This window comes from Sapajus apella, unplaced genomic scaffold (genome assembly GCF_009761245.1).
Source record: "Sapajus apella isolate SASKATOON/1434 unplaced genomic scaffold, GSC_monkey_1.0 scaffold3, whole genome shotgun sequence".
NCBI lineage: Eukaryota > Metazoa > Chordata > Mammalia > Primates > Cebidae > Sapajus > Sapajus apella.
The window spans coordinates 26,134,065-26,154,123 of NW_022436943.1; the positions used below are offsets into that span (position 1 = coordinate 26,134,065).

Consider the following 20,059-nt stretch of genomic DNA (forward strand, 5'->3'; position numbering starts at 1 on the left):
GGGTGGAGAGTTCTGTAAATGTCTATTAGGTTTGCTTGGTCCAGGTCTGAGTTCAAGTCCTGGATATCCTTGTTAATTTTCTGTCTGGTTGATCTGTCTAATGTTGACAATGAGGTGTTTAAGTCTCCCACTATTATTGTGTGGGAGTGTAAGTCTCTTTGTAAGTCATTAAGAACTTGCCTTATGTATCTGGGTGCTCCTGTATTGGGTGCGTATATATTTAGGATCGTTAGCTCTTCTTGTTGCATTGATCCTTTTACCATTATGTAATGTCCCTCTTTGTCTCTTGTGATCTTTGTTGCTTTAAAGTCCAATTTATCAGAGATGAGAATTGCAACTCCTGCTTTTTTTTGCTCTCCATTTGCTTGGTAAATCTTCCTCTATCCCTTTATTTTGAGCCTTTGTGTATCCTTGCATGTGAGATGGGTTTCCTGGATACAGCACACCGATGGGTTTTGTTTTTTTATCCAATTTGCCAGTCTGTGTCTTTTGATTGGGGCATTTAGTCCATTTACATTTAGGGTTAATATTGTTATGTGTGAATTTGATACTGCCATTTTGGTGCTAGCTGGGTGTTTTGCCCTTTAGTTGAGCTGGTACTTGTTTTACCTTTATATGTGTAGCGGCTCTTTCAGGAGCTCTTGTAGAGCTGGCCTGGTGGTGACGAAATCTCTGAGTACTTGCATGTTCCCAAAGGATTTTATTTTTCCTTCACTTATGAAGCTTAGTTTGGCTGGATAGGAGATTCTGGGTTGAAAGTTCTTTTCTTTAAGGATGTTGAATATTGGCCCCCATTCTCTTCTGGCTTGTAGGGTTTCTGCTGAGAGATCTGCTGTGAGTCTGATGGGCTTCCCTTTGTGGGTAACCCAACCTTTCTCTCTGGCTGCCCTTAGTATTTTCTCCTTCATTTCAACCCTGGTGAATCTGACGATTATGTGCCTTGGGGTTGCTATTCTTGACGAATATCTTTGTGGTGTTCTCTGTATTTCCTGGACTTGAATGTTTGCCTGCCTTGCTAGGTTGGGGAAGTTTTCCTGGATAATATCCTGAAGAGTATTTTCCAGATTGGATTCATTCTCTTCGTCGCATTCAGGTACGCCTATCAAACGTAGATTAGGTCTTTTCACATAGTCCCACATTTCTTGGAGACTTTGTTCATTCCTTTTTACCCTTTTTTCTCCAGTCTTGCCTTCCCGTTTTATTTCATTGAGTTGATCTTCGACCTCTGATATCCTTTCTTCTGCTTGGTCAATTCGGCTGTTGATACTTGTGCATGCTTCACGGAAGTTCTCGTGTTACGTTTTTCAGCTCCATCAATTCACTTATATTCCTTTCTATTTTGTCCATTCTCGTTAGCATTTCGTCAAATCTTTTTTCAAGGTTCTTAGTTTCTTTGCATTTGGTTAGAACATGTTCTTTAAGTTCACAGAATTTTCTTACTACCCACCTTCTGAAGTCTGATTCTGTCATTTCATCACACTCATTCTCCCTCCAACCTTGTTCCCTTCCTTGTGAGGAGTTGTGATCCCTTATAGGAGGAGAGGTGTTCTGGTTTCGGGTGTTTTCATCCTTTTTGCGCTGGTGTTTTCATCCTTTTTGCGCTGGTTTCTTCCCATCTTTAAGGATTTATCCACCTGTCGACTTTGTAGCTGCTGGCTTTCAGATTGGGTCTCAAATCTTTCAGATTGACGTTCTGTTTGTTGATGATGAGGTTATTTCTGTTTCTTGGTTTTCCTTCTGACAGTCTGGCCCCTCTGCTGTAGGTCTGCTGAGGTTCACTCCAGGCCCTGCTTGCCTGGGGTTCACCTGCAGCAGCTGCTGAACAGTAATGGTTGTTACCAGTTTTCTTCTTCTGCTATCTTTGTCCCAGAAGGATACCTGCCTAGTGTCAATCTGATCTCTCTTTTATGAGGTGTCTCTTTGGACATATAGGGGTCAGGGAGCTGCTTGAGGAGACAGTCTCTTCTTTATAGGAGCTCAAATGGTGAGCTGTGAACTCTGTTGTTGTTCATGCAGAGCTGCTGGGCAGGTACGTTTAGGTCTGCTGCAGCAGAACTCATAAACTGCTTTTTGTTCCCAGGTGCTCTGTCCCAGGGATTTAGGGCTTTATTTATGAGTTTCCGTTATGCTGCCGCCTTCTTCTATTTTTTTCTTCAGACCTGCCCTGCCCAGCAAGGAGGCAGCCTAGTCACTGTCGGCCTATAAAGGCTTTGCTGAGCTGCTGTGGGCTCCGCCCAGCTGCCGTGTGATCTTCCCTGCAGTCCTGTTTATATGGGTATAGTTAGAACTGCTTTGGCGATGGTGGCCCGCCTCTGTTGAGGCGGAGTCTCTCTGCTGTGGCGGGTTGCCTTGGCAATGGCGGGCTGCCTCAGCAATGGTGGGTTGCCTTGGCAATGGCTGGCTGCCTCAGCAATGGCGGGTTGCCTTGGCAACGGCGGGCTGCCTCGGTAATGGCAGACGCCCCTCCCCCACAGAGCTGGACCATCCCGGGTTCAGCTGCGCTTGCTGTGAAAGTCTCAATCCAGAGTTTCTGGTTGCCGTTCTTTTGTGGGGGTGGGACCAGCCGAGCCTGATCACCCGGCTCCCTGCCTCAGAGCCTTTTTTAAGTTGGTGTTCCAGTCGCCTGTTGAAGAGGCGCCGGGGTCTGTTTGTTTTCCCCTGTGGCCACTCACTGCGCTGGCTTAAACAGCGGCACTGAGGCTTGTGGCGGTTTTTTTTTCCCCCCTGGAATCTGCTGTCCTGGTTCTCTGCTCAGTCCCCTTTTTAAACAGATGAATGGGCGACTTCCCGTGGCTCCAATCGCCAGCCAAAAGGGCACCCGGACCGGTGTATTTTGTACGGAGAACCGCGGCTCCGGGGCGCCGACAAAGCAGCCGTGCGGGGCAAAGCAGCGGCGCTGGCCGGCACAGCCGCACTGGCCGAAACAGCCGCGCTGGTGACCGTGGAGCTCCTCTGCCTGGGAATTTCCTAGTCTGTGGGCAATAAAAACACGGCGTCCACTCACCCTCTGCACTTTCACTGGGAGCTGCAATCCTGAGCAGTTCCTAAACGGCCATCTTGGATCCTCCCCGCTGGGTTTGTTTTTTTCCTGTAAATCTGTTTTAGTTCTTTGTAGATTCTGAATATTAGCCCTTTGTCAGATGGGTAGATTGCAAAAATGTTTTCCCATTCTGTTGGTTGCTGGTTCACTCTAATGATTGTTTCTTTTGCTGTACAGAAGCTCTGGAGTTTAATTAGGTCCCATTTGTCTATTTTGGCTTTTGTTGTCAATGCTTTTGGTGTTTTAGTCATGAAGTCTTTGCCTATGCCTATGTCCTGAATGGTTTTGCCTAGGTTTTCTTCTAGGGTTTTTATGGTGTTAGGTCTTATGTTTAAGTCTTTAATCCATCTGGAATTAATTATAGTGTAAGGTGTCAGGAAGGGGTCCACTTTCTGCTTTCTACACACTGCTAGCCAGTTTTCCCAATACCATTTATTAAATAGGGAATCCTTTCCCACATTGCTTGTTTTTGTCAGATTTGTCAAAGATCAGATTGTTGTAGATGTGTGGCATTGCCTCCAAGGCCTCTGTTCTGTTCCATTAGTCTGTATGTCTGTTTTGGTATCAGTACCATGCTGCTTTGATTACTGTAGCCTTGCAGTATAGTTTCAAATCAGGTAGCGTGATGCCTCCAGCTCTGTTCTTTTTGCTTAGGATTGTCTTCGCTATGTGGGCTCTCTTTTGGTTCAATATAAAGTTTAAGGTGATTTTTTCCAGTTCTGTAGAAGGTCATTGGTAGCTTGATGGGGATAGCATTGAATCTATAAATTCCTTTGGGCAGTATGGCCATTTTCATCATATTGATTCTTAGTAACCATGAGCATGGAATGTTTCTCCGTCTGTTTGTGTTCTCTCTTATTTCCTTGAGCAGTGGTTTGTAGTTCTCCTTGAAGAGGTCCTTTACATCCTTTGTTAGTTGTATTCCCAGGTATTTTATTCTATTTGTAGCAATTGTGAATGGGAGTTTGCTCATGATTTGGCTCTCTGTTAGTCTGTTATTGGTGTATAGAAATGCTTGTGATTTCTGCACACTGATTTTGTATCCTGAGACTTTGCTGAAGTTGCTTATCGGGTTAAGGAGATTTTGGGCTGAGATGACAGGGTCTTCTAAATATGCAATCATGTCATCTGCAAATAGAGACAATTTGACTTCCTCTTTTCCTAATCGAATATCCTTTATTTTTTTTGCTTGCCTAATTGCTCTGGTTAGAACTTCCAACACTATATAGAATAGGAGTGGTGACAGAGGGCATCCTTGTCTAGTGCCAGATTTCAAAGGGAATGCTCCCAGTTTTTGCCCATTCAGTATGATATTGGCTGTAGGTTTGTCTAAATAGCTTTTATTGTTTTGAGATATGTTCCTTCGATACCTAGTTGATTGAGTTTTAGCATAAAGGGCTGTTGAATGTTGTTGAAGGCTTTCTCTGCATCTAGTGAGATAATCATGTGGTTTTTGTCTTTGGTTCTGTTTATGTGGTGGATTACATTTATAGACCTGCATGTGTTGAACCAGCCTTGCAACCCCAGAATGAAGACTGCTTGATTATGGTGGATAAGCTTTTTATATGCTATTGCAATCAGTTTGCCAGTATTTTATTGAAGATTTTTGCATCTAGGTTCATCATGGATATTGGCCTGAAGTTTTCTTTTCTTGTTGAGTCTCTGCTGGGTTTTGGTATCAGGATTATGTTGGTTTCATAAAATGCTTTGGGAAGGATTCCCTCTTTTGTATCGTTTGGAATAGTTTCAGAAGGAATGGTACTAGCTTCTCTTTGTACCTCTGGTAGAATTCAGCTGTGAACCCATCTGGGCCTGGACTTTTTTTGGTTAGTAGGCTATTAATTGCTGCCTCAACTTCAGCCCTTGTTATTGGTCTGTTCAAGGTTTCAACTTTTTCCTGGTTTAGGTCTGGGAGGGTGCAAGTGTCCAGGAATTTATCCATTTCTTCCAGGTTTACTGGTTTATGTGCATAGAGTTGTTTGTAGTAATCTCTGATTGTAGTTTGTATTTCTATGGAGTCAGTGGTGATATCCCCTTTATCATTTTTTATTGCATCTATTTGATTCTTCTCCCTTTTCTTTTTTATTAATCTGGCTAGAGGTCTATTTTGTTGATCTTTTCAAAAAAGTATCTCCTGAATTTACTGATTTTTTGAAGGGTTTTTTGTCTTTGTCTCCTTCAGTTCTGCTCTGATCTTAGTTATTTCTTGTCTTCTGCTAGCTTTCAAGTTTTTTTTGATCTTGCTTCTCTATCTCTTTCAATTTTGAAGATAGGATGTCGATTTTAGATCCTTCCTTGATTCTCTGGTGGGCATTTATTGCTATAGATTTCCCTTTAGACACTGCTTTAAATGTGTCCCAGAGATTCTGGTACGTTATGTCTTCATTCTTGTTGATTTTAAAGAATGTCTTTATTTCTGCATCATTTCATTGTTTATCCAGTCCACATTCAGGAGCCAGTTGTTCAGTTTCCATGAAGTTGTGCAGTTTGAGTTAGTTTCTTAATTCTGAGTTCTAACTTGATTGCACCGTGGTCTGAGAAACTGTTATGATTTCCATTCTTCTGCATTTGTTGAGGAGTGATTTACTTTCAATTATGTGGTCAATTTTAGAGTAGGTGCCATGAGGTGCTGTGAAGAATGTATACTCTGTGGAGTTGGGGTGGAGATTTCTGTAGATGTCTATTAGGTCCACTTGGTCCAGATCTGAGTACAAGTCTTGGATAGCATTGTTAATTTTCTGTCTCATTGATCTAGTATTGAGAGTGGAGTGTGAAAGTCTCCCACTATTATTGTGTAGGAGTCTAAGTCTCTTTGTAGGTCATTGAGAACTTGCTTTATGTACCTGGGTGCTCCTGTATTGGGTGCATACTTATTTGGAATCATTAGTTCTTCTTGATGCATTGATCCTTTTACCATTATGTAATTCCCTTCTTTGTCTCTTTTGGTCTTTGTTGGTTTAAAGTCCATTTTATCAGAGACTAGAATTGCAACTCCTGCTTTTTTTTTCTCTCCATTTGCTTGGTAAATCTTCCTCCATCCCTTTATTTTGAGCCTATGTGTGTCCTTGCACATGAGATGGGTTTCCTGAATACAGCACAATGATGGGTTTTGACTTTTTATCCGATTTGCCTGTCTGTGTCTTTTGATTGGGGCATTTAGTCCATTTACATTTAAGGTTAATATTGTTATGTGTAAATATGATCCTGCCATTTTGATGCTAGTTGGATGTTTTACCCATTAGTTGACAAATTTTCTTCATTGTGTCAATGGTCTTTACCATTTGGTGCATTTTTGGAGTGGCTGGTAGTAGTTGTTTCTTTCCTTGTTTAGTGCTTCTTTCAGGAGCTCTTGTAAAGCAGGCCTGGTGGTGATGAAATTGCTTGTCCATAAAGGATTTTCTTTCTTCTTCGTTTATGAAGCTTAGTTTGGCTGAATATGAAATTCTAGGTTGAAAGTTCTTTTCTTTAAGGATGTTGAATATTGGCCCCCACTCTCTTCTGGCTTGTAGGGTTTCTGCTGAGAGATCTGCTGTGTGTCTGATGGGCTTCCCTTTGTGGGTAACCCAACCTTTCTCTCTTAGCATTTTCTCCTTCATTTCAACCCTGGTGAATCTGACAATTATGTGCCTTGGGATTGCTCTTCTTGAGGAATAGTTCTGTGGTGTTCTCTGTATTTCCTGGACTTCAGTGTTGGCCTGCCTTGCTAGGTTGGGAAAGTTCTGGATAATATCTTGAAGAGTGTTTTCCAAGATTCATTCTCTCTGTCACATTCAGGTACACCTGTCAAATGTAAACTAGGTCTTTTCACAAAATCCCATATTTCTTGGAGGCTTTGTTCATTTCTTTTCACTGTTTTTTCTCTATTCTTGCCTTGTTGTTTTATTTCATTGAGTTGATCTTCAGTCTCTGATATCCTTTCTTCTGCTTGGTCAGTTCGGCTACTGAAACTTGTGTATGCTTCATGAAGTTCTCGTGCTGTGTTTTTCAGCTCCATCAAGTCATTTATATTCTTCTCTAAGCTGTTTATTCTAGTTAGCATCTCATCTAACCTTTTTTCTAGGTTCTTAGTTTCTTTGCATTGGGTTAGCACATGTTCTTTTAGCTCAGAGAAGTTTGTTATTACCCACCTTCTGAAGCCTGTTTCTGTCAATTCATCAGATTCATTCTCAATCCATCTTTGATCCCTAGCTGGTAAGGAGTTGTGATCCATTGGAGGAGGAGAGGCATTCTTGTTTTTGGTGTTTTCATCCTTTTTGCACTGGTTTCTTCCCATCTTAGTGGCTTTATCTACCTGTGGTCTTTGTAGTTGGTGACTTTCAGATGGGGTCTCTGAGTGGATGTCCTTTTTATTGATGTTGAAGCTATTTCTTTCTGCCTCTTAGTTTTCCTTCTAACAGCCAGGCCCCTCTGCTGCAGGACCGCTGGAGGTGTACTCCAGACCCTGCTCACCTGGGGATCACCTGCGGGGGCTACAGAACAGCAAGGGTTGCTGCCATTTTCTTCCTCTGCTATCCTCATCCCAGAAGGGTACTCACCAGATGTCCGCCTGAGCTCTCCTTTATGAGGTGTGTCTTTAGGTATATGGGGGTCAGGGAGCTGCTTGAGGAGACTGTCTGTCCCTTATAGGAGCTCAAGGGCTGTGCTAGAGTTCTGTTGTTCTGTGCAGAACTGCTGGGCAGTTACTTTCAAGTCTGCTGCAGCGGAACTCATAACTGCCTCTTTTCCCAGGTGCTCTGTCCTAGGAAGGTCGGCTTTACTTATAAGTTCCTGTCGTGCTGCTGCCTTTTTCATAGATGCCCTGCCCCACACAGAGTATTCTAGTCACAGTTTGCCAGCAGGGGTGTTGCTGATCTGCCTCAGGCTCTGCCCAGCTGCTGTGTGAAATGCCTTAGTAGTGGGGGATGCCCTTCCCCCCACTGAGCTGGACCATCCTGGGTCCAGCAGCACTTGCTGCAAAACTCTCAATCTACAGTGTTTCAGATTGCTTGTTTTGTGGGGGTGGTACCTGCCAAGGCTGATTGCCTGGCTCCCTGTCTCAGCCTCTTCCTTTCAGTTGAATGGGTGGCTCTGTCTCTCAGGCATTCCAGGAGCTAGTTGAAATAGCTGCCCAGACTTGTGTGAGTTTCTGTGCACCGACCCAGCACTGGCTGAACATGCTGCGCTGAAAACTTGTGGCACTTTTTGGCCCAGGAATCTCCTGGTCTGTGGGCAGTGAAAACTTGTTTTGAAATGCAGTGAGCACTCACCCTCTGCGCTGTTCCTATTCAGCCATCTTGGATCTCAAAATGCATTTATTATTTTTAATTTGCAGAGCTGATCCCCTCCAAGCTTTGCATTCTGGCCATTTTTTATGAGCCCTGCCCGGTCCACATCGTAGTTACAATGTTGATAACTTCTTCTGGCTTGGAATGGCACAAAGGAAAGTATAGGCATGGTCTCTGAAGACTTTGCAATGTCTCAGCGGATGGCTCTGGGAGGCAGCAGCTGGAGGTAGCAGGGACAGACCTGGAGCTCAGCAGGACTCTGGCTTTCTCCGGTTAACTGTCTGCATGCTTCAGAGTTGGCTCCTAGAGAAGTTGCCTGTGGGCCCAGATTTTTCTCTTCAAATCAGAGGCCAAAGGTTAGATTCCAAGAGTGTCAGGCAAGGGAAATCTAAGGGCAGGAGACTCTAGGTGAGGTCTGCTCTGCTCTAGGCAGGGAGGGGTGCAGGTGGCATAAATCCTGGGGTCCAGCAGCCAAGCACTGAGCTGAAGCACCCAGTCTCTTGGTTGGGCTAAGATTCCTCTGACAGCTGTGAACTTACAGCCCCTCTTCCTTCTTCCCTCTATGGCTCCCACCCACTCCCGTCACCCTAACCTTTGAAAATTTAATTATTTAATTTTAAACACAGGGTTTTTCCTTAGAAAGGCACAGGTCTTTAGCAGTGAGTTGAGTTCTGAGAATGGTAACTCAGTCAGGGCTCTGTGATCCCATAGCAGCAAAGTTCCAATGGAAAGCCCCTAATTCACTGCCTATGATCAACATGGAGTTAGGGCTTTATCCTACGACATCTGATCTTCTCCCATCCCACATCCCTATCCTGCAGAGGTGTCTGGACCTAGAGCACAGCACAAACCCATTGTGGTCCCTTGAACACCAGTAAAATCTGCAGTTTAACATCAGCAAGTTAATTAACTATTAAAATAACCCTGTGCTTGTTTCGTCACAACTATTCATTGTGAATCAAGGCAAATAAGGGGACACAGGATGGAATGGCATCTTTGTGTAGGAAACAAAGCAAGCAGATTGGCCTGTGCCACACAAATCCAGACTCGCAGGCAGCTATATCTGGACAGGGACAAAAAGAGACAGACGCTCTCTCTACTGCGAAGGCTTCTGCCGTTCTATAGATCAGTGCCAGGTGGGGTACGCAAGTGCACGTGCACATGGTTAACAAGAATTGCGGGGGGCCTCTGAACAGATCAGGTGAGCTGCTGATAACAGCAAGGGCTACAGATCCTGGCCCTGAGCTGAGCACTTTAAACTTGGGTATAACATTTAAATAGGGTTGCCAGATCTGGCAAACTAAATACAGGACTCCCCATTAACTTTGAATTTCAGATAAACAGCAAGTGACTTTTTTAGTTTGGCATACTAAAACTAAACAATTATTTTCTGTTTATCTGAAATTCAAAGATAATTTGGCCTTCTGTATTCTATCTGGCAATCTAAGATCTAAAATCCTTCTGTTCTTACATTTGAAATTCAACCCTCTTTTTCACTTTGCTGGGTTTGCATTGTGGGTGGCACCATCAGGGTGGGAACCTGCTGGGCGCCTTACTCCCTCACCACTACCCCTGGTACCCCAGTGACTGAGGGAGCCCACTTTCTCTTAGTGCATGCACAGGAGACCCCAACAAAACCCCTTTGTTATTCTGTTATTTTACCCAGATACCGAGAGCTTTCATTGCTTCAGTGAAAAACAGACAGCTTTCACTGTTTCAGCTGGAGTGAAAGTTGTCGGTATCTGGGTAGAGTAACAGAATAACAACCCTCTCTCCATTTTGATGAACTAGACTGCAGGGACCCAGCCTGCTGTGGCCTAGGCCTGTCCTGAGAATTGGTCTGCGCTAACAGTGGTTTCTCAGGTCCCTCCATTCTTGCCCCACAAGACCCATTCTATTTTCTTGGAGGTAGAAGATGACCTACAAGGAGGATAGAAAAGACTTGAAATAAGGCATTTCCCCCAATTCTGGGCTCAGCTCTCCTGTGGCCACCTGGCCCTCTCCCCTCCTACCCACCCAGCATCCTTGGAGGATGAGCCACTGGCATGAAGGGGCTCGAGCAGTATTTCCCAGTCTGGACTCCCCCCCGATCCTTCTAGCAGCCCTCATCTGAGCAAAGCAGTGCAGCCCCCATTTCCTACCGTCTCTATTGGTGTCCATCTGGCGGAAGATCTTTTCTGTTCTTTTTTCTGGGGTTGACTCATCTTCAGGCATTTTCATTACGGAGGAAACCATCTTATAGATTGCCTGGGGACAGAAGCCACATGATGGTAAAACAGAAAGACAGTATGGCATACAATAGGCCTCTCATTAAGCCTCCCAAATGCAGGGGTGAATATGGAAGGGAATGTCCCCATCTGCATTGGACCTAGTCCTGTCCCTATTGATTGGTATAAGACGTGGAGGTGCAGGTAGAAGAAGCCAGGCATGCAAAGCTTGTTCTCCTCCAGTGAGGACCTTCAGGAGGGACAACCAGCAGGAAGACCCACTAGACCCCTGTCTCTAGTGTTTTTTGTTTGTTTTTTGAGACAGAGTCTCATTCTATCATCCAGGCTGGAGTGTAGTGGCACACTCATGGCTCACTGCAGGCTCCTTCTCATAGGCTCAAGAAATCCTCCCAATTTAGCCTCCTGAGTGGCTAGCACTACAAGTACACCCCACCACACCTTGCTAAATTCTTTCTGTAGCAATGAGATCTCACTATGTCGTCCAGGCTTGTCTTGAATTCCTGGGCTCAAGCTTCTCCTACCTCGGCCTCCCAAAGTGCTGGGATTACAGGCATGAGCCACCACTCCCAGCCGTCTCCACTGTTAATGTGCATACAAATCCCCTGGGAATCTTGTTAAAATGTAGAATCTGATTGGGTAGTGCCAGGGGATGAGGTGGGGTTGAGAGTCTGTTTTTCTAATGAGCTCCAGTGTGATGCTGCTGTTCTATGGACACTGCTTTGAGAAGCAAGGTCCCCACTTTGAGGAGCAAGGCTGAAGATGACTGTTCCTCTGGTCAGAGAGGCAAGTGGATGCCTATCATGGACCCTTGAGGGTCCACAATGACCCCCTCAAGGATGATAAACATGCAGCACTCTGTAAGTGCATGCCATGTCTTCCCCCAGGCAGACTTCCAGTCCATTCCAGTGCTTTCCCCTGTGTGTGGCCATGGTCTCATGGTCCTTCTCAGCAAGCTCCCAGGTAGTCCTGAGATGGAAGCCACCTGCCATCAGAGCTCTGAGTTATTACACAACCTCAGGCCTGAGCTAAACTGAGTACAGCTATGAGATATGATAGGCAAAAGAGGATTCTGTAGAAAGAGTTTTATAAGCACTACTGAAACTATCACTCCACTTCCCATGACCTCCACATGGGACTCAGTAAGGGCCCAAAGGCCTTTGTGGTCAAAGGTAGTTTTATTTGGGAAGAGAAAAAGAAAGTCATTTTTTTATTCCCAGATCATGACTTTGCTAATCAGAGTCACTTTGGGCATCTTAGCCCTGGGGACAAGTTTTAGAAAAAACAGATTTTGCCAGGGAGTAGGAAGAAAATTCCAGAAAGTTCTGTATCTCTAGGGACAGCAAGGCAGGTGGAGAGGACAGAGAAAGGAAGGCAGCTACGGGGAGTCGCCTCCAGATGGGAAAGGCAAGAGCAGAAAAAGACACTGAAATTTCAACCAAGCTGCTTTACAGTCTTGCTCAGGACCAACCCTGCCAGAAGTCCCTAACATGTTCTGGATAAAGTGGGGTAAGTTTTCTTATCTCAGTCAAAATAAGAATGAAAATGGACTCACTCAGTGTGCTGGCCCTTAGGCTGATCCCGTCCCTTAGGCATGTCTCTGGACAGGCTCCCAGAGTCTGTCTCAAACCCACCCAATGTGCCTACTGAACTCCAGAGCCTTCCATCATCTTTCCTTCTTCTACTGTTATGTGTAATCTCCCTCCCTCTGAGCTAGCAAAGGGTTCTACCCCAACCTCTCCTGTATCACTTCATTCCATTTACCCTGAGTTGTTACCCAGGATGTTCTCCTTTTAGATGTGAGGGTGGCAATCACATCTGGCTATTTTTTGAACCCCAGAGAGTGCCTAACATAGGGTCTTGAATAAAGTCAACCTCACTTAGTTTACAGAATTCATTCAAGAATAACTGTCCGCAAGTTGGCCTCTCTCATTCTTTTTCCTTTCTCACTTTTCTTCTGCTCTGCTCCTCTTTGTAAAGTTCTCCTTTATCCTTTTATGTTTTTTCAAGTTTCCGCTTTTCTTTTCTCCCCCCTCTCTTCATATAATTAAACATATTCATGTGAAACCCCTTAAAGATTTTTAATGTGTCAAAAGCTTTGAGCTTTTGCCTTAGAAATCATGCAAATCCACTCACCATTGCAGACGATCTCAGAGGTTTGCGGATTTAGCAGCCGATCCACAGACCCCAGGTTATGGAAATCCCTCCTCTTAGGTGACCGCCTCTTCATGCATCCACTCACTCAGTCATTCATCAAATGTGCATAAACAACTACTGTGTACCAGTAGTTGTTTTACTGACCTAAACCTTTCCCTCATGGGTTTTGCTGTGAACTGAGGCAGACATTAGTAAAATAAAGAAATAACATAAAACCATTGTTGAAAAAAGTGCTAGAAAGGAGGGTGCATGGCTTCTGCGACGATACAGTGGGAGAGTTAGGCTTTGCCAGAAGGGTTAGGGTAGGTTTCTCTGAGGACTGACGATTGAACAAAGACACAAAGCACAGGGCTTAAAGAAGTCAAGAGTGAGGGAAACACCATGTGGAAGCCCAGGGTGGGAGCATGGCAAGGAGGTCACAGAGTGTGGGGGCATATGGTACAGGAAGTGGCTCTAAAGCAACCAGGGACAGACCACTGAGGCCTCACAGATGATGTTTACAGATCTGTATTTCTCCAATGAGAAACAAAAGATGGAAGTGACATTAAATTTGATTTTCCTTTTCATGTTCATTTCCCAAATTTACCTCTGTTCCCTTCCTTATTTGCAGCCAGTGGTGTTCAGAGAATTGAAAACTAGTCATTTGCAATGTACCAGAATCTCTGGGACATAGCTAAAGCAGTGTTAAGGGGGAAATTTGTAGCACTAAAGGCCCACATCAGAAAGCTAGAAGGATCTCAAATCAACACCCTGATGTCACAATTAAAAGAGCTAGAGAAGCAAGAGCAAACAAATCCAAAAGCTAGCAGAAGACAAGAAATAACTGAGATTAGAGCAGAACTAAAGGAAACAGACACACAAAAAATCCTTCCAAAAAAATCAATGTATCCAGGAACTGTTTTTTTTTTTTTGAAAAAATTAACAAAATAGACCACTAGCTAGACTAATAAAGAAGAAAAAAGAGAAGAATCAAATAAACACAATAAAAAATGATAAAGGGGATATCACCACTGACCCCGCAGAAATATAAACTACCACCAGAGAATACTATAAACACCTCTATGCAAATAAACTAGAAAATCAAGAAGAAATGTATAAATTCCAAGACACCCTCCCAAGATTGAACTAAGAAAAAGCTGAATCCCTGAATAGACCAATAACAAGTTCTGAAATTTAGGCAGTAATTAATAGACTACCAACCAAAAAACGCCTAGGACCAGATGGATGCACAGCCAGATTCTACCAGAGGTACAAAGAGGAGCTAGTGCCATTCCTTCTGAAACTATTCCAAACAATTGAAAATGAAGGACTCCTCCCTAACTCACTTGATGAGGCCAGTATCATTTTGATACCAAAACCTGAGAGATACACAACAAAAAAAGAAAACTTCAGGCCAGTATCCTTAATGAATAGTCATGCAAAAATCCTCAACAAAATACTGGAAAACCAAATCCAGTAGCACATCAAACAGCTTATCCACCACAATCAAATTGGCTTCATCCCTGGGATGCAAGACTGGTTTAACATATGCAAATCAATAAATGTAATCCATCATATAAACAGAATCAATGACAAAAACCACATGATCATCTCAATAGATCAGAAAAGCCCTTTGATAAAATTCAACATCCCTTCATGATAAAAATTCTCAACAAACTATGTATTGATGGAATATATCTTAAAATAATAAGAACTATTTATGACAGACCCACAGCCAATATCATACTGAATGGGCAAAAGCTGGAAGCATTCCCTTTGAAAACCTGCACAAGAAAAGGATGCCCTCTCTCATCACTCCTATTCAACATAGTATTGGAAATTCTGGCCAGGGCAATCAGGCAAGAGAAAGAAATAAAAGGTATTCAAATAGGAAGAGAAGAAGTCAAATTTTCTCTGTTTGCATGACATGATTTTATATTCAGAAAACCCCATCATCTCCTCAGCCCCAAAACTCCTTAAGCTGATAAGCAACTTCAGCAAAGTCTCAAGATACAACATCAATGTGCAAAAATTACAAGCATTCCTATACACTAACAATAGACAAGCAGAGATCCAAATCATAAATGAATTCCCATTCACAATTGCTACAAAGAGAATAAAATACCTAGGAACATTGCTAACAAGTGACATGAAAGACCTCTTCAAGGAGAATTACAAATCACTGCTCAAGGAAATAAGGATACAAACAAGTGAAAAAAAAATTCCATCCTCATGAACAGGAAGAATCAGTATCATGAAAATAGCCATACTGGCCAAAGTAATTTAAAGATTCAATGCTATTTCCATCAAACTACCATTGACATTCTTCACACAACCAGAAAAAAACTACTTTAAATTTCATGTGGAACCAAAAAAGAGCCCATATAGCCAAGACGATCCTAAGCAAAAAGAACAAAGCTGGAGACATCATACCACCTGACTTCAAACTATATTACAAGGCTACAGTAACCAAAACAGCATGGTACTGGTACCAAAACAGATATATAGACCAATGGAACAGAACAGAGACCTCAGAAATAACACCACATATCTACAACCATCTGATCTTTGACAAACCTGACACAAACAAGCAATGGGGAAAGGATTCCCTATTTAATAAATGATGCTGGAAAACTGGCTAGACATATGCAGAAAACTGAAACTGCACCCCTTCCTTACACTAACAAAAATCAACTCAAGATGGATTAAAGACTTAAATATAAAACCTCAAATCATAAAAATCCTAGAAGAAAACCTAGGCAATACCATTCAGGACATAGGTATGGGCGTAGACTTCATGATAAAAATGCCAAAAGCAACAAAAGCCAAAATTGACAAATGGAATCTAATTAAACCAAAGAGCTTCTCCACAGCAAAATAAACTATCATCACAGTGAACAGACAACCTGCAGAATGGGAGAAAATTTTTGCAATCTACCCATCTGACAAAGGTCTAGTATTCAGAATCTACAAGGAACTTAAATTTACAAGAATTTACATCAAAAAATGGGCAAAGGATATAAACAGACACTTCTCAAAAGAAGACATTTATGCCACCAACAAACATATGAAAAAAAAGCTCACCATCACAGATCATTGGAGAAATGCAAAGCAAAACCACAATGATATACCATCTCATGCCAGTCACAATGGGAATTATTAAAAAATAAACAATAGATTTTGGCGAGGCTGTAGAGAAATAGGAATGCTTTTACACTGTTGGTGGGAACATAAATTAATTCAACCATTGTGGAAGACAGTGTGGTGATTCCTCAAGGATCTAGAACCAGAAATACCATTTAACCCACTGATCCCATTACTGGGTATATACCCAAAGGAATATAAATCATTCTATAAAGACACATGCATACGTATGTTTGTTGCAGCACTATTTACAACAGCAAATATGTGGAACCAACCCAAATGCCCGTCAGTAATAGACTGGATTAAAAAACATGGCACATGTACACCATGGAATACTATGCAGCTATATAAAGGAATGGGAGCATGTCCTTTGCAGGGACATGGATGAAGCTGGAAGCCATCATCCTCAGCAAACTAACACGAGAACAGAAAACCAAACACTGCATGTTCTCACACGTAAGTGGGAGCTGAACAGTGAGAACACATGGACACAGGGAGGGGAACAACACACACTGGGGCCAGCTGTGGGGTGGAGGTCAAGGGGAGGGAGAGCATTAGGACAAATACCTAATGCATGTAGGGCTTAAAACCTAGATGATGGGTTGATAGGTGCCGCAAACCACCATGGCACACATATACCTAAGTAACAAACCTGCATGTTCTGCGCATGTAAGCAAGAACTTAAAATTTAAAAAAAGAAAACTAGTCATTTGTAAATTATTTAATAATTATGTATTGTCTACTAAGTGCTAAGTGGTGGAGTTGTAGCCCATGACATTCTTCTTGGGATTCTGATGCAAAATTGTCAACAAGACTGATATGCTCCCTATTTTTATTTATTTATTTATTTTTTGAGTCAGGGTCTCATTCTGTTGCCCAAGCTGGAGAGCAGTGATGCTATCATGGCTCACTGCAGCCTTGACCTCCTGGACTCAGACAATCCTCCTGTCTCAGCCTCCCAAGTTGCTGGAACCAAAGGCATGCACTACCACACCCAGCTAATTTTTAAAAAATATTTGTAGAAATGGGGTTTCCCTATGTTGCCCAAGCTGGTCTCAAACTCCTGGGCTCAAGAGATCTTCCTGCCTCAGTCTCCCAAAGTGCTGGAAATACAAGCGTGAGCCACCATGCCTGGCCGCTCTCTCTTATTTCATATCTCACAATCCTCTAGCACAGGCCTTGGGAGGTCTCACATGGGACACTAAAAGCACCTTATTTTTCAGTGATCATCATTTAGATGGGTATAGTCATCCCAGTAATGCCTCGATAGCTGATATGGAAGCCCTTGCCTAGACTACCTCTGGGTCCCCTGGTGGCAAGTAAAACCCATTGGTCTGGAGCACTCTTTGGAACTTTCAGCCTCTAAGGTTGAGGCCCATGAAATTCTTCTTCTTGGGATTGTGATGCAAAATCAACTGTGTAATAATCTAGAAGTTATTCCCTTAACACCCTTAGTTGAAGAAATTAATGAAGGCTCAAGCAAACACATGAATGTATGTGAAGCTCTCACACTCAGTGGAGTTTTGGTCTTCAGTATTAAGCTAAAGGAGTGGGGTTGGCACACAGAAATGAGGGTCAGTTAATAAAACATACAACTCCCACTACTTCCCCCACAAAAAACAGTCAGAAAGCCCCAATGTGAACATGTGCATGCAGAGCTTCTAGAATGGGGTGAGAGGCATGATGGCTGTATGTGTTGTGGGTCTGAGGAGGAAGTGGGGTCTTTAAGGGGCACACAGATGACTTTTTTTTTGAGATGGAGTCTCGCTCTGTAGCCCAGGCTGGAGTGCAGTGATGTGATCTCAGCTCACTGCAACCTCTGCCTCCCGGGTCCTGGTTCAAGCAATTCTCCTGCCTCAGCCTCCCAAATAGCTGGGATTACAGGCATGAGCCACCATGCCCAACTAATTTTTGTACTTGGTTTCACCATGTTGGCCAGTCTGGTCTTGAACTCCTGACCTTGTGATCTACCTGCTTCAGCCTCCCAAAGTGCTGGGATTACAGGCATGAGCCACCGCGCCCGGCCTCACAGATGACTCTTTTGTGACACTCAGATCAGATAGGAATTAGTGGGTTATTTACAAAGCCAGGCCTATGCCAGGGGTGAAACCAGAGCAGTGAGCAGAGAGCCGAGGCGACGAGTCCCAGTGGCCTCCAGAGTGAGCGAGTGGGTGACGACCCTGCAGAGCCACAGTGGCAAGATTGTCTGTCCCTTTGCTCCCTTCCCATGCCATCAACAACCAACAGTTGATTGTAACAGAAATTTGAAATCTGGGACTGCATAGCACAGAGGAAAAAGCAACACGACCCCAGACAGCCATCTGAGACAAATCATGTCTTTTACTAGCTCCAGTCTCCACCCCTCTTACATTTAATGGGATTAAACCGTGAAGAGACCAGGCTACTTCCCTCCTTTATTTTTAGCAATGTCAGTGAGAGGCCTAGCAGGGACATCCTGTTTTTAATTAAACTTGAAAAATTCCTTTTCTTGTCTCTGGGTAAATGCAGAGCTTTGGGACACCCAGAAGCCCAGCACTGACTCTATCTAGCCAGGCTTCAGACAGCTCCCTGCTGTGGCCAGAGCCCCTATCAGCTTCCTTGTGGCCTACATTTTTATTTTTATTTTTTTTCTTTTTCTCTTTGAAGGAAAAAATCTCTTGGAATGTTGGAAAGGGAGGACTCAGGTATGCACTGATCAAGGTTGTGCAATTAACTGAGGGCAGGCAAAATTCCAGGAGTTAACATTCAACCACTTCTCTGAAGGAAACCAGATATTTCATCACAAAATGCAGGGTGTTCTAACAGGAAACCAGACACCCAAGTCTCTCTGACAGCAGGCTACGGACACAGAAGTTCAGCGGCACCAATGACTGATTGTTGTCAAGGACAACAATCTAAGGTTGTCCTTAGATTACAGATTAAAAATAATAAAAAAAAAAGCACCTTGCTTAGAAAAATATTACAAATCAGGAAAGGAGAAGGATGAAAATATTTTCTGGAAACACTTTTAAAATAGATGAACATCTATATTCTGGAATAGCATAAGTACTTTCTTATTTAGAGCTAGAAGAATAAATTAAATCAGTAATTTTCATACTTTTGTAGAATTCTTCCAAAGTGCTTTAAGCATTTTCACGGGCAGAGAGAAAGAGTGAGAAAAATGGGAGCCCCACGCCTTTTCAACCAACCAGTTCCACGTCAGGTTCCATGTAAGACTGTACTCAGAAAACGAAGCAAAACAAAACAGTTTTTGCTGCTGAAAATGGAGTTTGAAACCACTGACCCACTTTGTGTATTGGTTCTTTTGTGATAGTGTGATTCTTTATTTTTTTTTCTTTGAGACAGGGTCTCATTCTGTCACCCAGGCTGGAGTGCAGTGGCGTGATCATAGCTCACTGCAGTTTTGGACCTCCTAGGCTCAAACAATCCTTTCACCTCAGCATCCTGAGTAGCTGAGACCAAAGGCATGCACCACCACACCAGGTTAATTTTTAATGTTTTGTAGAGATGGAGTCTCATTGTGTTGCCCAGGCTGGTCTGAAATTTCTGGGCTCAATTCATTTTCCTGCCTAAGCCTTCCAAAGTGTTGGGATTACAGGCATGAGCCACTGCACACAGCTCGATACTGTGATTCTTAAATGTAATGAGAAAGTGTAATATCTGCATACTGCACTCCCTGCACACAGTACTATTCAAAATCACCCAGCACTATGCCCTTTCATAACTTGAAGACTTACAGGAAGTTAGATGGAGCCTTAACACAGTAAGAACTTTATGTTCTGAGGTGTCCAATGGCAGAAGAGCAAGAGGCTTTTCCACAGAAGCAGGTCCATGGATACTGAAGATACAGAAATGAGGACTGAACAATCACACGTTGACAGTGCTGTAAAGGAGTCTCCCAATATGCTTTCCAAGAAATGTCAGTCTTCCAAGATGTGTTAAGATTAGAGAGATCCCATCATCAAAACAGTATTGGGGAACACTGCTTAATTTATCCCTTTCTCCAAACGTCACAACGGACATGAACATATTAAAGATTCTGGGAATTCCTGCAGAAAAGACACCTGTGGAACTCTATTTAACCCAGGTTTTCTGAAACTGGTTTGACTGGAACCCTTCTGTTACAAAACATCTGTGAACAGTTTACGAAAGTAGTGCCTCAAGAAAGTTCTGTCTGCACCAGGACTGACTCTTACTCTCACTCCCTCTTCATCTGGGCTGTGTTCTGTTCCTTTTTTTTTTTTTTTTTT

General features: G+C 43.1%; 1 protein-coding gene across 9 annotated transcripts in view; it reads right to left on the reverse strand.

The window, feature by feature from the left end:
* Nucleotides 1-20,059, reverse strand: part of NCALD (neurocalcin delta) — a 449,016-nt gene that overhangs the window by 9,945 nt on the left and 419,012 nt on the right. For all 9 annotated transcript variants that reach the window (XM_032245739.1, XM_032245744.1, XM_032245706.1 and 6 more), the window contains one exon: nt 10,446-10,551. In XM_032245739.1, the coding sequence (XP_032101630.1) occupies nt 10,446-10,551 (106 nt within the window). The remainder of the gene's footprint in view (nt 1-10,445; nt 10,552-20,059) is intronic.